The sequence below is a fragment of the Xiphophorus couchianus genome, chromosome 16 (genome assembly GCF_001444195.1).
Source record: "Xiphophorus couchianus chromosome 16, X_couchianus-1.0, whole genome shotgun sequence".
NCBI classification, from domain to species: Eukaryota; Metazoa; Chordata; class Actinopteri; order Cyprinodontiformes; family Poeciliidae; genus Xiphophorus; species Xiphophorus couchianus.
The window spans coordinates 12,563,271-12,577,824 of record NC_040243.1 but is presented as its reverse complement, the minus strand read 5'-3'; the positions used below and the strand labels follow the sequence as shown (position 1 = coordinate 12,577,824).

General features: G+C 34.5%; 1 protein-coding gene across 1 annotated transcript in view; it reads right to left on the bottom strand.

The window, feature by feature from the left end:
• Positions 1-13,843, bottom strand: part of LOC114159877 (nuclear GTPase SLIP-GC-like) — a 40,875-nt gene extending 27,032 nt beyond the window's left edge. Inside the window, exons 1-12 of the mRNA XM_028042122.1 lie at positions 13,730-13,843; positions 13,549-13,630; positions 12,468-12,580; positions 12,225-12,269; positions 12,070-12,108; positions 11,449-11,473; positions 11,242-11,328; positions 10,658-10,751; positions 9,080-9,296; positions 8,765-8,989; positions 7,508-7,711; positions 7,373-7,425 (exon numbers count right to left, since the gene is read on the bottom strand). Coding sequence (XP_027897923.1) covers positions 7,373-7,425; positions 7,508-7,711; positions 8,765-8,989; positions 9,080-9,296; positions 10,658-10,751; positions 11,242-11,328; positions 11,449-11,473; positions 12,070-12,108; positions 12,225-12,269; positions 12,468-12,580; positions 13,549-13,615 — 1,169 coding nt within the window. The 5' untranslated portion in view covers positions 13,616-13,630; positions 13,730-13,843. The remainder of the gene's footprint in view (positions 1-7,372; positions 7,426-7,507; positions 7,712-8,764; positions 8,990-9,079; positions 9,297-10,657; positions 10,752-11,241; positions 11,329-11,448; positions 11,474-12,069; positions 12,109-12,224; positions 12,270-12,467; positions 12,581-13,548; positions 13,631-13,729) is intronic.
• Positions 13,844-14,554: the final 711 nt, after the last annotated feature.

The window sequence follows — 14,554 nt, the reverse complement described above, 5'->3', positions numbered from 1 at the left end:
TATGTGAAACTTCTGTTAAAATCATTTGAAGGCACAGAATCAGTCCAGTACCAATCCACATTCTCAGGGGAGAAAGAGTCACCTGGTACAAATTACATTTTTAGCTATTGGAGTTACACTTAAGAAAAATTTATTTAATCAAAGAATGTCATGAATATGTGTATAGGGCTGCACTGATTCCAGTTTTCAGGCCGATCCCTGGTTACCGATCTTCAAAAAGCCTGACCTGCTGATTTTGATTTTGGCTGATATAAATCTTTTTTGTCTGAAATGTCGCTAAATATAGCAACAAAGTCACTGAGTTGGCAACAGTGGGGGGAATGTTGTTAACTGTAAACATTCAGACATGATCTGGTGGGCCGGTCTGTCAGTCACACCTCTCACTACAGAGCAGAAAAGGACAGAGACTGATTTTTAAACCTTTGCTGACAAAGATACGATAAGATGGGAGGGGATAAGATGGGCTTCACATGTAAGTATTGGCCAATCTCGTGGTACTTTGGACCTGCTATCTGATCATAAAACATTATACCTTTGGAGGGAAACTGTATTTATAAGTAAAATCTGACTGCAAGCCATTTGTTCCATCAGTTATACACAATTCAGTGATTTTATGCACGTTCATGAACACAATCACATTTCTTTTTGTCCCATCTCTTCACTTCACAGAAGCAATCCCACAAAATCAAAACTTGACTTATTTTCCAAGTTTTTTGCATAAGGATATTCAGCATGTTCTTAAATACCTGGTTCCCATGACACCACACTCTCTGTTTTGCACACAAGATAACGACTCTCTTGTTTTCTTCCTGTTTCAGTTGTAACTTGTCTTAAGCCAACTATGGGCTGCTGCGTACACATTATTTAATTTATTCGACGCCACATTACATTGTATAAATGTACATTATATGTATATATATATATATATATATATATGTGACTGAAATGAGACCTTGAGAAGAAGTCAGTGTTTGCCAATAGGTTTTTTCCCCCCCATACAATAACAGACTTGGACTAGAGTTGTTTACTATCCACTTCTATCAAAAAACTGCAACGAACTAGTTTGTCTTTTCATAACCAGCAGAGCAATGCAGAATGAGATCATAAAGTGACATTAAATGTCACTTCTAGTGTTCTTGATTCTCCCACTGGTGCATTGTGAGTTTCTGTTTTGGTATAGAAGATGTTTATCATAACGGCTATTCTTTTAGTTAGAAATTAATAAGGAAATATTTTATGAGCAGTTCCTTGTTTTCCCAGGGAGCGGTAAATCAAGAGGTTTCAGGCTCTTTCAGGTATTATTGTAATGTCCTGGGGCAAATGCTTTATGGAAGATGCCGTCTCTCACCCTTGCGTGCAACGTTTAACCTTGTGGTTTTGCTTTGCATAAACATGCACATTGTACACACCTTAAATTTCAACCTCATACATGGTTTCGTCTTAGATTATTAATTTGGATAAATTTCAGCTTATTGAAAGAAATAGTCTACAAGTCTTCTCTTATGTCACCACCTCAGGATTTGGGTTGTATTTGTTTTGTGCATCTTTTTTTTTTTTATTCTGTCTAATTAAAATGTACATAAGTGGATATAAACATGACCTGCTAGTCTTTTAAGTGTCCTTCCTTTCCTATATCAAAACATGCTTGATCAGGAGAAAGGAAAGTTGGAAAAAATGTAAAATATTCAGGTATAGATAACTCTTCATTGTAGCAGTAACCGTATTAATCTTATATGTTGTATTCCAAGTGTGAGGCACCTATTTCCAAAATGTATCACTACAGCTATTAGTGACAAAATTCCCTAGACCTCCATCTTATCAATTGTCCCAATATAAAATTTTTAAAGTTTCCTCTGAACCCTGAAAGGATGAGGCTGAAAATCCACATGGTGAAGATTCTGAAGAAGACTCTCATGATTACTGACCCTTAAATCCTTCTTCATACAGCGTTTAAGCGTATACTTAGAGGTGTGACACTTTCTTTTATTGTTAGGTTTGTTTTCAAAAGATTTTATCATAGGGAGAAGTAAGTCTTGTTTGAGTGTGTTCATCATACAGTGTGAAAAAAAAAATCAATTCTATTCATATTATTTATTCCAACTTTTACCAACAGCAACAAATAGCTAAAAATATAAACATGTACAGCCAAAACTGTCTATTTTTAACACAGTTTGAAACTAATTAAAATTTTTATTTGTTAAACACAAAAATGGTGCATGTTTATTGGTTTTCAGACATGCTAAAACCAGCTTTGTGTAAAACATGCTTAAAACCTGAATTGGACAAGCTAAACCTTGAATAAATAATTCTACATTGATTAAAGAAAACTTTGATAATTGTTTGTGAAACTCTTAAAACTCTTTATCTTTATTATACAGTAATAAGGTTCCGTCTTATCTAAAGCTTCACTTGTGACATGTTTCTTTCTCCAGTTTAGCAAACAGAAGTCATTCGCTACAAAAAAGTCTCAAGTGTTTCAAAGTAAAAAAAAAAAAAAGACTTTTTTGTTTACTTTTTTAATTATGTTTTTTTTTTGAAATCATTAATTACTATAATAATTTCTATATAAGAATTATTTCACAGGAAATGATTAACAAACATGCAGAAAGTCGCAACAGTAATACATTTGTTTTAAATGAATAATCTTGGAGCAAAGTTGTTTCAGTTGATGATGTCAGGAATCTGTACGTTTCTGATTAGGCTAATTTACAATATTTGGCTAAAAATAGAGGTAAACCTTGTTGTTCCACCCCAGAAATGGTTACAAAAAACAAGTAAGAACTGCAAAGGATCTGCTAATGGAGACTATTTCTCAGTCAAACGCTCCCAAAATGAGCAGAATGAGAAGCATTGTTGCGATGACATAAAGACAGAGAGGAAGCTTTCCTTATGATGATCCTTGTCATGGCTTTGGAGGAGCTGTTAATTTGAAAGGAAGACATTTTATTCAAATCATATACTCCATTGATCAATACCAGTCAATGTTGAAAATAAAATTCAATACTTTACCCTTTTCATGAGCTTTCCTAATTTGAGTTGTTCTTAAGTTTACTCTGGATTTTATTTACCATTGCGAGCTCTGTTGAAACATCTAAGAAAGCAGTTTTTGATGAGATGTAGCATCATATATTTACAGAATGTCTTTCAGGCCACATTTCAAACACAAATAAGTCTTGCTTTACCTGGAATCGATTGACTGTCTGTCCTGAGGGAGAGGTCCATGGAGTTGTTCAATGTGTCTTTCATTGTTGTGAAAATTTCCACCTAATTTAACATTAAAATCTTTATTTTTAGGTAGAAGTCTAAAGCTGGATTCAAGACAAACTAGTTTACACATACAACACCCTCTGCAATTACTCATAGATGTATGAGTAATTATAGAGGGATATCAATAGATTTCCTTTTTACATTCTTTTAGCTTAAGAATCTAAAAGAATAAAAAAATTCTTTTAGATTCTTTAAAAGAATTTAAAATATATTTTGCACAAAGCAGAATTTTAATAAACTCAGTTTATTAAAAGTTTTAATACACTTCGTTTTGTGCAATATTTTAATCTAACAGAATGCCACTGGTCTTATGAAAAAACATAACTTTTAGTCAGACATGTTGTCTAGGATCTTTTACTACAAATTTGTTGCCAGAAAAACCACATTAAGGTTTTTGACTGGAACTGTGTAAATTGGTCATATAGAAATTGAGCTTTCCAAGCAGCAAACACTCCAGGTTTATGTGAAGTACAACGAAGAATGTACCTCATGCCCGCCATTAGGTACGCCGCAAGATTTCTAATGCTGTGGGCCTTTTTATTCCACTGAATACTGTGGGAACCTTATTAGAGATATTCTCTGAGATATTATTGCCACATAGATACATTTCTTATCAAGACCGTTGAAACATATTGGGTGAGAGTAATTGTGGAGGACTTTGTTTCTGATATACCTGTTAGATGGATAGTTCAGATTTTGCTCTGAATAAGCAGCATAGATACTGTTTCAATATTAAAATAAGGACAAACCGTTAAGCTCAGGAGGTGGTTCATCATGACGTTTTTAGCCTCTGCAAACATGGTGTCCTTTGATTCACGAACATGTCTTGATACTGTTTCTCTCATTTTCTCCAGCATACCAGGACCTGAGTATCCCGCTGCAGCTGCATCAAAAAGATCAATCGCAAATGGTAAGAAAGATTTTAAATATGTTTTATTGTAAAATATAGTTTTTGTAATGATAGAAATTCTCACTCTTGTAGCACTCTTGCATGGTCTCCTCAATTGTCTCTATCAGGCTGTTGTACATTATTTTCTTTTGGTCTCTAATCTTTTTGTTCAGCTTTTTCTTAAGTTTTTCCTCCTATGAGACATGTAAGGAAAGCAATTTTACCGTGAAAACTAAAGAAAAATTGCTATTATTAAAATCTGATAAATTGTTGCAACGCTAAATGAAAAAGAGCCGTATTTTCTCTGTCGTTTACCTCTGTACTGAGAAAGATCAGCTGCAGTTTCACATCTTCGTACTTTTGCTTCAGACTTTCAGTGTCAAGTGAAAACTTGTCAATGACACCATTAAATGGTCCACATTTTCGTTCATTTCTGAAACATTTTGATACAATGAAGTCATTCACAAATGGTACTTTATCATAATTTTCTTTTAATAAACCCCTGAATTGTGGATTTACAAATTTTACACTTTCATCAGAGTTGAACAATACTTTTCATAGCATATTAAGTTCTTACGGGAAGGTTTTCCTGAATTCCTCATCAATGCTGTCAGTCAGGAATGAAGTGAGCTTCATGTTGAGGTTTATTTGTTTTCCCTTTTTGGGTTTGTGGACTCCACCATTTTTGAAAACGCTCTTTAATGTTCTGTGATAACCACTACCACTCTTTCCCTTAAAAATAAGGCATTATTTCAGACGCAACAGAAAATTTAAATTAACTCTGTGGTTACTGCCAAGTAACATACCCGAGGATGTAGAAAGTTATTCAGCTTTTTTTCACATGAGCTTTTCGATCGTTCAACCCCTTCACGCAGGCATTCCTCAAAAACCAAGCAAGCTGTTTCTATTGCTTTTTGGACTGGATCAAGTTGGGCGGCAATGTTTATCTCAAGCTTTTCACATACTTCTGTGTGTATTCCAGGCTGAAAAAGGCAACTCCTTGTTAGTACATGTTGTAAAAACTGGTAACTATTTATGATAGAGTAATTAATCGTGCCTATGAAACTTGTTTCAATAATAATAATAAGAAAAAATAAGCAGATTATTCAAACACTTCTTCCAAAATCTTAAATGATGCTGCACAATAATCCATCCATCATCCAACAGAGACAGACTGGACAAACAACCATACGCATACACACCCTAACACCTAAGGAGAATTTACAGATAGTCATATTTTTTGACTGTGGGAGGAAGAAGGAGTACCTGGAGAGAGCTGCACAATAATTAAATTCATAAATAAAAAAAATCAAATGACATGCAGAAAATAGCAATTAAGAGCACTGCATATGAAAAGTGAACTGGCTTTGAAAGTAGATAGAAAATTTGTGTTTCAGATGATACTGGAGATTATATGGCCTACTCAACTTTTAACTTCCAATCTAATGGTGGAAAGCAGAGAGACAAAGAAGTTGGGTCTCAGAGTCTGTGAAGAAATGATTATGTCACATCAGAGTGATGTGGAGGTGAAAGGTTATGGAGAGACTTGGAAGTTTGAGGAAACTCACCTGTCTTTTCAAGCTAGCTCCATGAATCAAAGAGAGAATCCCATGAGCTCCAGAAACATAGTTTAGGGTCTCTGAGTGACTGTCATTGAGATTTTGCAAAAAATCTTGAAGCTTGGGGATTTCTGTGAAAGCAAAAACATTATTAACTTTATTTCAACAGTGTCGCAGTCAGATTGCTGAGAGGATCTTAGTTACCAACAAAGCATTCAGAGAAATTAGGAATTTAACATACCAGTATTCTCTGGACTGAGAACCTTTGGTTTCAGAAACTCTTTGGAGCTCACTGTGTACACTTTGAAAGAGTCATCACTGAAGTGTTTCTAGGTAAAACAAATTTTGTTAATTTCATTTATTTTCCAGAATTAAGATCCCAGCAACATCTAGAGAAACTCATCCATACATGTATCTTTAGTCACATTGATTACTGCAAGTGTTTTCACAGGTCTGCCTAAAAAGGCAACATTGCAGAATGTGGCTGTTCACGTTCTCACTAAAACCAGGAGGATAGAGCACATCACCCCACTTCTAAAGTCCTTACACTGGCCCCCATGTAGTTCAGAGAATAGGCCTCAAGATACTGTTGTTAACTTATAAATCATTGAACGGGTTAGCACCAAAATACAAAACAAGTCTTTTGGTTGCTCTGCAAACCAGAACCAGAACTAAACAGGGAGACGTAGCTTTAAATCAAGACTTAAAACCCACTTGTTTAGAGTTACTTTTGAACCATAATAAGAGACATTGACCAACATGTTGATTGATGATTTTAAAATGGCATTTGACAAAATGTTATGCTTTTTTCACAATTGGTGAACTGCCTTGTCTTGTGCTTTTTAAATGCTTTGACCTAATGGCAGTTGTGAAACTATGAAGACAATATGCTGCATTATTAACTGAGAATAAAAGGACATTGAATATGAGTTGTTAAGATCACTTCTACCTTTTAGCTGTAATTATGATCACTGAAGCCTTTTAAAAGCTTTACTAGAAATACTAAATCACTCTTTACTGTCGACCAAAGGGTGATTTGTTTGCTACATTACAAAAGATTAAAAAGTGTTTGTCCCATTACATTATGCAAAGGCAGTTAAATAAATATGTTCATTCTCTATATAAATAAACTTGACTTGACTTATTTATTTTGAAGCTATAGACAGTATTCGTTTTAGTTATTGTCTTGACATGCAAAGCTCACCTTAATCTTGTGTAGCTTGTTGAATTCTTTGCGCACTGCTTCCTTTACTTTAATGTTTCTTCTGATGATTTTGGCCTGAAGGTCAGCTGAGCTGATGGAAAAAGACATGTTGATCCTTAGTTGTTTCAGCTGAAGAATTTTGATTCTCCACAGAATCCTGATTCATCACAAATCCTATTTATTGACAAGTACAACTTTTATAGAACTTTAGTGGAAAGAGGATGAAGATTTGCGAACGAGACTCCTGTTGAGTTTTCCAATTACTAATTTTTAAGAACATGTCTTAAGTACTAAATGTATTGCACTCTTTTGTTGCCTCATTTCACTTACTGATCAGTAGAGTCTTCAATAACATCAGATTTTGTGCAGATAAAGTGAATGTATCTGCACTCCCCACCGTTTCCTAGGAGACTACTGACACTCTTCAAGATTTCCCAGGATTCTTTCTCTGATGCTGCTCGGTTGATTTCAGTGACGATCCACACAGTAGAACAATTTCCAACAATCTGGAGCAGCAATAAAGATATAATAGTAATCAATATCATGTGTTCATAGGTTTCTTTTTTTCTTTATATAGCAGTACATTACCCCTTTCCACATTGTATCTCTGCTCTTGTTACGGTCTCCATTTCCAGGAAGGTCCACAAGAGTGATGTGCTGGGGAAAATCATGAGGCACTTTGACAGTCACACACTTCACAAGAGGCCAATACCACCTGTTTATGCCTTTTTGTCCTCCATGATTTGATTCAGTTCTTGTGTATTTAATCATTTTAGCAGATAGCTCGTTAGCCTGTGAAAAAATGGAAAGAAGGTAAACATAGGAAATTTTACTTTAAATCAAAAGTGCTTGTTTAGTTTAATTTGCAAGACCAAGTTGACAAATTTCATTGAGAAATGTTCCTCTAAATGTAGTATGGAGGCAAAAGACTTGCAAAACCAGAAATAATATGGATATTAGTGGTTGGGCTCGACATTTTTAATCGGAGGGTCTGTAATTAATTATTCGCAAATAATCACATTTTAATTGAAAACTATATATAAAATAAGCAACATTTTTAATTCAACACCCCTTTTTGCTTCTAAATTATTGAATAGACAGATGAGCTTGACAGGAAAAATATTTATTATTTTCAGTCTGTTATTTAGGTTATTCAACCAGAAACAGATGGGTGCGAAGTGCTATTATACCCTCTGAGCTTTCAAATATTTCAGAAATTCCTGATAATTCCAGTAACGTCTTTGAAAACATACTTCTTTAAAAATATGAACTGTAGACACTGACATTATTTATTGACTTATTCCACAAATTAGTACTTAAACACAAAAATATATGAGCTGCTTTGCATCAACAATTTATGTTTAAATGTGGGTGTGTAGCTGGCAAAGCAGGAGATGGAACCTTTTGTGCAAATATTTAGCTTTAGGTGTGATTTGTAAAGGAAGATTGAAGAGTCATGTGTTCAGCCAGGTGCGTATGTACACCCCTTTCGGGTGTTTATATACACATATATACTTTTAGAATGGATCCTATACAATACTTTATAAATGAGATTGCTGGTGTTTTAGTTAAAGAAGATGAGCGGCTTTAGATGTTCAGCTTGCACATTGTTGTCAGCAAACCCTCTCTCCATGTTTAATAAGTTCCTAACAATATTTGTGGCCATTTTCAAGTGGTTTAATTTCATAGATTAATAAAATATGACTAAAATACCATTCTCTCTTTATTATTTGTGGCATATAAATGATTAAATGAAACCACTTATATATTTCTAGTTATTCCTGATGTTGGCTGTCCTGATTGCAGCTAACACTTTCAACAATTCATTCACCATCTCACACTTACTGTTTCACATGACAGTATCTTTCCTGTGGATTGAAGAAATTCTGGTATTTCTCTGAAATATTTGGGGTCCATTAGTTGTTCAGAAGATTTTTGTTTCCATTCCTCTCCATAGAGTGCAGACAGCTTTTCAGCCACATCCTGATAATCATCATCCTCATCCTCTTTTTTCTGATCTGCAGTATTCTCTTGAAACTGACTCACTGACCACAACTCATCTTTCCATTCCTGGACATAAAAAATGTTTGATTAACTCTATTACATTGTGATTCTTCAGTTCACGTGAAACAGGAGGGAATATTTCTATAGATGTTTTACCTCTTTTGTGATAAATTCAATATGTGCCTCATACTTTGTGTTGCACATGTTTGCCTCCACTTTAATCATGACTGAAGTACATGCATCAACATCTCCAGACGGCAAAAGTTTCCTCTCATCAATGAGAGCGTTTATCAAACTGGTCTTTCCAGCTCCAGTTTTACCAAAAACACCAACCAGTTCTCTTCTGTCTGTCTCCAGATCCCTAATTTTATCCCTGTGAAAAAATAAAGGTGTGTTGATTTATTAACTTTTAAAACATATTAATGTGTATGTTTTAGCATTTATATTTATATTTAAAATTACATTGTAACAAGAATCTGAACCTGAGAATATTAACTTTTGAAGTCTTCTGTAAATACACAGAGGTTGGAAAAGATTTTGATCACATTGTAGAAAGGTATCAGTTAGGAAGAGGAGGCATTGAACTTGTTCCATCATTACACAGCAAATACAGTCATCAACAACGGGGGAAAATATAGAACAACAGTGACATCACATAAAGACTGAGACTCTGCCAATAGCTTGGTGATAACAAAAGTGTAGCTTCAGAAATTTCAGGATAGTATTTGTTGTGTTGTTAATGTAACAATAGTAAACTGTATTCTCCACATGCCTGGATCAGTGGGATTGAAAAACAGAAGCATCTTCAGGCTTGACTAAAACCCCCACAAAACTTGAAGAAGAGCAATTCGTGGTCAGACTTGTAGTTTGTAAAGTGCAGTTTAGCCTGTACATTACAAATGTGTTTGTATCCTTCAGGAGTTGGAGTTTGGTTGAATGACGTGTATGATTCATGCCATAAATGCTTTTAGTTCCTCAAACTCAAAGTTTTCAGTATATTAAAACTTCCTGACTACTTAGCAGTACCATCTGTGTTTCAATCCAGTGATCATAAAGTGAGGCAGGTCAGGTCAAATGAGCTCTCTTGCCTCCAGATTTCCTTAAAATATGTTAATCCCCTTACTTACTACATTTACCTAAAGTGATTTGGCAAACAAATCAGTCTTTACTAGAGACACTGTTACAAGAACTTTCTATATGAACATCATTTGGTTGGCAAATGTAAAACTTTTTTTAGATTTTAGAGGCTAAAACAAAGGGCAGGCCTTCATGTCTAGAGAAAGAAGAGGAGTTAAGGGGGGAAGTGGTGGGAGAGAAGATTGTATTTTAGACATGATCTGGAGCCTCACATATAAAGTGTGCATACGGTGCATCTTGTTCTGGTTTTAAATGGACTGAACTGAACTTATATAGCACTTTTCCAGTCATTTTGACCACTCAAAGCGCTTTACACTAGAGTCACATTCACCCAGTCGCACAAACACACATTTGTGTACACATTTATACACCAATACGCAGATCGGTAGGGGTTAAGTGCCTTGCCCAGAGGCACATCGACATGTGGCAGGAGGAAGCTGGAATCGAACCTACAACCTTTCGATCGCAAGACAACTACTCTATCAAAGAGCCACAGTCGCCTATTTAACTCATATAGAAGTAGCCATGGCCCAAAAGATGAAGGTAAATTGAATAAAAACCATAAAAATTATTCAAGCAGACACCAGATGTACTCACCTTAGGAAAGAATTCAGCTTTGTGTTTTCTTGACGGTGTAGTTTATCCAGAACATGTCTCATTACATTTTTCACCTCAGACAGTATTCTTAGTTCTGTTATTAAAAAAAAAGAAAAGAGAAAAATTACATTTTCAGATCTAAACTGAGAAGGATTTTGAGCCCCATTCCATTGATACTGGCTTTCACACAGTGATAAACCAGACACAGTTTTGAATATTGCTTTGACAACAAATGCATCGTAAACTGTGTGATGAGTGGTTTAACACTGAGTTCTGTGTGCGATCATTTGAACAAGATGCTGTTCCTACTATCTCTGTCTGAACTTGCTCACATTCCTGTGGTTTGGCGTTTCTGTTATTTTGTTTTGCATTAGATGTGTTTCTAAACAACCTACACCTCAAATTTTTTGACGATCACAAATGATATTAATTATAAATCATCGATCAAAAATAATTTAATTTGCAGCTGATATCTGCAAATTAGCATCTGCAGTAAAATGAACTCAATTTTATTGCTCTGTAAGTTGGGTTGTGACAAGCTTTTATTCTTTTAATTGCCTGTTGTCATTTTCATGAAGAATTACCTGGCAAAGATGCTGACATACTCCTGCGAAACCGTTTTGGTGTTGGTTCTCTTTTGTTAAACTTCTCCAGATCCAGCTTTCTCTTTCCTTTTTTTTTGTATTTCCAGACAAAAACAAGAGAAAAATAGTTTAATGGATTTATAACTAGTGTTTATTTTTGCAACAAGTTACGTATGTAAGAAACATGTAAGAAACTGTAATTCTCACCTCCATCACTTGTGGATGGCTGTACCTGAGAATGAACATATTTATTTAACTGCCTTTGCATAATTTAATGGGACAAACACTTTTTAATCTTTTGTAATGTAGCAAACAAATCGACAGTAAAGAGTGATTTAGTATTTCTAGTAAAGCTTTTAAAAGGCTTCATTGATCATAATTACAGCTAAAAGGTAGAAATGATCTTAGCAACTCATATTCAATGTCCTTTTATTCTCAGTTAATAATGCAGCATATTGTCCTCATAGTTTCACAACTGCCAAACCCTTAGGTCAATGCACTTCTGAGATTACCTTTCACTTACAAGTTATGCAGGTTCTGAAAAGATAGACATTTCGTTTTGCTTCTATTTTTATGAAAAAAGATAGTTGAACCAATCTGGTTTCCATCTATGTTAAATTTCTAAACCTGAGGCTAACCAGAAGCAACACCGTCAACAGAGCCACATGTGATGTAAAAGGATGTGATAAGAATTGGATCTTCCTCCAAAGACAGTCAGTCTTCAAAACTTTCAGAACTACTGGTGTAAACCACTTTGTGTAAAACAGCCAGTTGTCCATTCAACACAGATAATTGAAATTTAGCTAAGGACAAAACTGTCATACTTACCTCAGCCTGAACAGTTGTGTTTTTCTGCTCCTGTTCAATCTAAATTATAAATAATGTAGTGATATACGGATAAAACATTAATGTTAGAATTTCAATCCAACTCAGTGTTTTGTTGATTAATGTAAATAACATTTAGTGTAATCTGTTGATCTTACTGGTAAAGATAAAGGCAATGTGTCCTCATTTCTGTTTTGTTCTTCCTGCAGACAAGCACATTGATGTCATTTGCAAATGTCCAAGAATCCATAAGATTATAGTCAGTGTTGTGACTGGTAATGATATATTTAATTAGACTTATAAGCACCATGTAAAAGTTTGGTTGCAATCTAATATATTTACATAGGATGTGAATGGTGTGGTTAAAACACGCATGCATGTCATGTACTGTAGCTAATTACCTTTAACAGCCTCAGTTTCTTTCTGAAATGTGCTCTTGGTCCCACTTTGGAAATCAATTCTCCCACGTCTTGATCCTCAAGACAGTACAGATATTTCTTGTCAACGCCTTGTTCTATAATGAAATAAGTGGTTTGTCAACAATAAGTGATGAAAATTTACTTTTAAAGACGAAAAAGATGTTTCATAAAGAGTGGGGGTATAAATGTCTTTCACTCAAAACGATAAAGACCATAGTTGGTCCCTACAACATCAGTAGTTTAAAAAATGTATGATTTGAAATTGGATGCTTCTATTTTCCCAAAAGGGTGTGTCAATGATTTCGTCAGGGCCTAAGGTCACATTTAAATTTTGCCTGAATTTTATTGACTATTTAACAGCAAAGTGCATTGGTATTGTTGTAACATCTTTGACAAGACAGTGACATTCAGTGTTTAACACTAAGATTGTTTGTAATGTCATAATTTGCAACCAGGATACAATACTTCTGGGATGGTCCACAATCTCCACACTTAAAGTCATTTACATGCTAATGATGTGTCCACAAATTTTTTGTTTTTATTTTTTTGAAGGAAGAAAGGAATCTGTTTACAAAACTTTATAAAAGTATGTTTAATGAATAGAAACATAAAATCATGCATCAAGAAATAATACATTTTTACAAAATTACTGATTATTAGTACCCCTAAAAATAAACTTTGCTTTGTTTTATCTTTTATGGTCCCTCTGTATTTCATATAATCTATAATTCATAACCACAAGCTTTTATGTCTGTAGGAGACCTGACCCTGTTGATGTAACTCAGGTGAAGTTATTTGGCATCTTGAAGATTTCTGTTTTAGGTCAGGTATGTTACACGCATTGTCTTGCTTAATAACTCATTTATGTCAGAGTCTTCCTTTACATTCAGAGCATTATGAGGTGCAAAGTACTTGCTGTAACAACGACGGCTAGTGCCACATTTATGCATAAAAAATTATATAACAGCTGGTTAAGTGGATTGACGTTGGTGGAAACTTCTTTTGCAACATAAAGATCTTGCATTTCCTCAAAACACTACAGCAAAGAAATGCTATACTTAACCTCTAAATGTTTCTATCCACTCGCTTAGGCCCCAGTCATTTAATATCTTGCAAACAAAGTCATCCATGACGTAAACAAGAAACTGCAAGAGAAACCATGATGTATTAATGAGCAGCTGAACATAATTTTTTTTTATGTAGTTAGAATCATCTAACATCCAATTTAAAAGGAAAAGTCTTACCTGTTACTGAAAATGATGAAGACAAAAGAAGTTAGGTCAAAAAAGGTGAGAACAAATAAAAAAGAGAAAAAACAAAACAGCAAAAAGCAAGTTTTGAAAACAATTTAAAATGTGAAGTGGAATTTCACCAGATCATTTGCAAAGAGGCGGTTCACTATTTCTGAGAATGGAGGTGAAGGAAGGGGTGGAAAATAAGACTTCTGACAAAAAAAGGAGGGAAAACGTTAGAGAGGAGTGGCTTCATAATATAAAAGTGTAGCTGAGAGCTTATTCTTTACAACAGATACAATGAGTCGTTTGTAAGGATAAGTTTTGCTTTCCTTTTCTCTTTTCCTAGTTAATCATTTCCATAACTTTGCATCTTTGAAATGTGCTTCTATATGACCTCTTTAAGTTATGTTTTCTTGACAAAGAAACACTTTGCAGAGGAGTAGTTGGCATGTAATTATACACATGTAACTAAATGTTTCATAATATAACATGCATCACTTACTTAAACAAGAGACTAAACAATACAAAGAATGTAAACAGATTGTGTTATTCAAAGATTTAACTTTCTCTTTCTTTTCTGCATCTGCTGGAGTTTTGAAAAACAAATCAGAGAAGCAAAGCAAAAGAGGAACACCAACTGAATATTTACGCCATGGCGCATAACATCTAATGATTTTCAATTTTGGGAAATAATTAGATGGTATGTGCTTAGCAGCCAAAATGTGAATAATTTTTCCATAAGCTATGGAAAGATTACGTCATGCCTAGATGAAAGAAAATGACCATACCAGATAATAAACATAATTAAGTATAAGGTAACTCAATTCCTAAAGT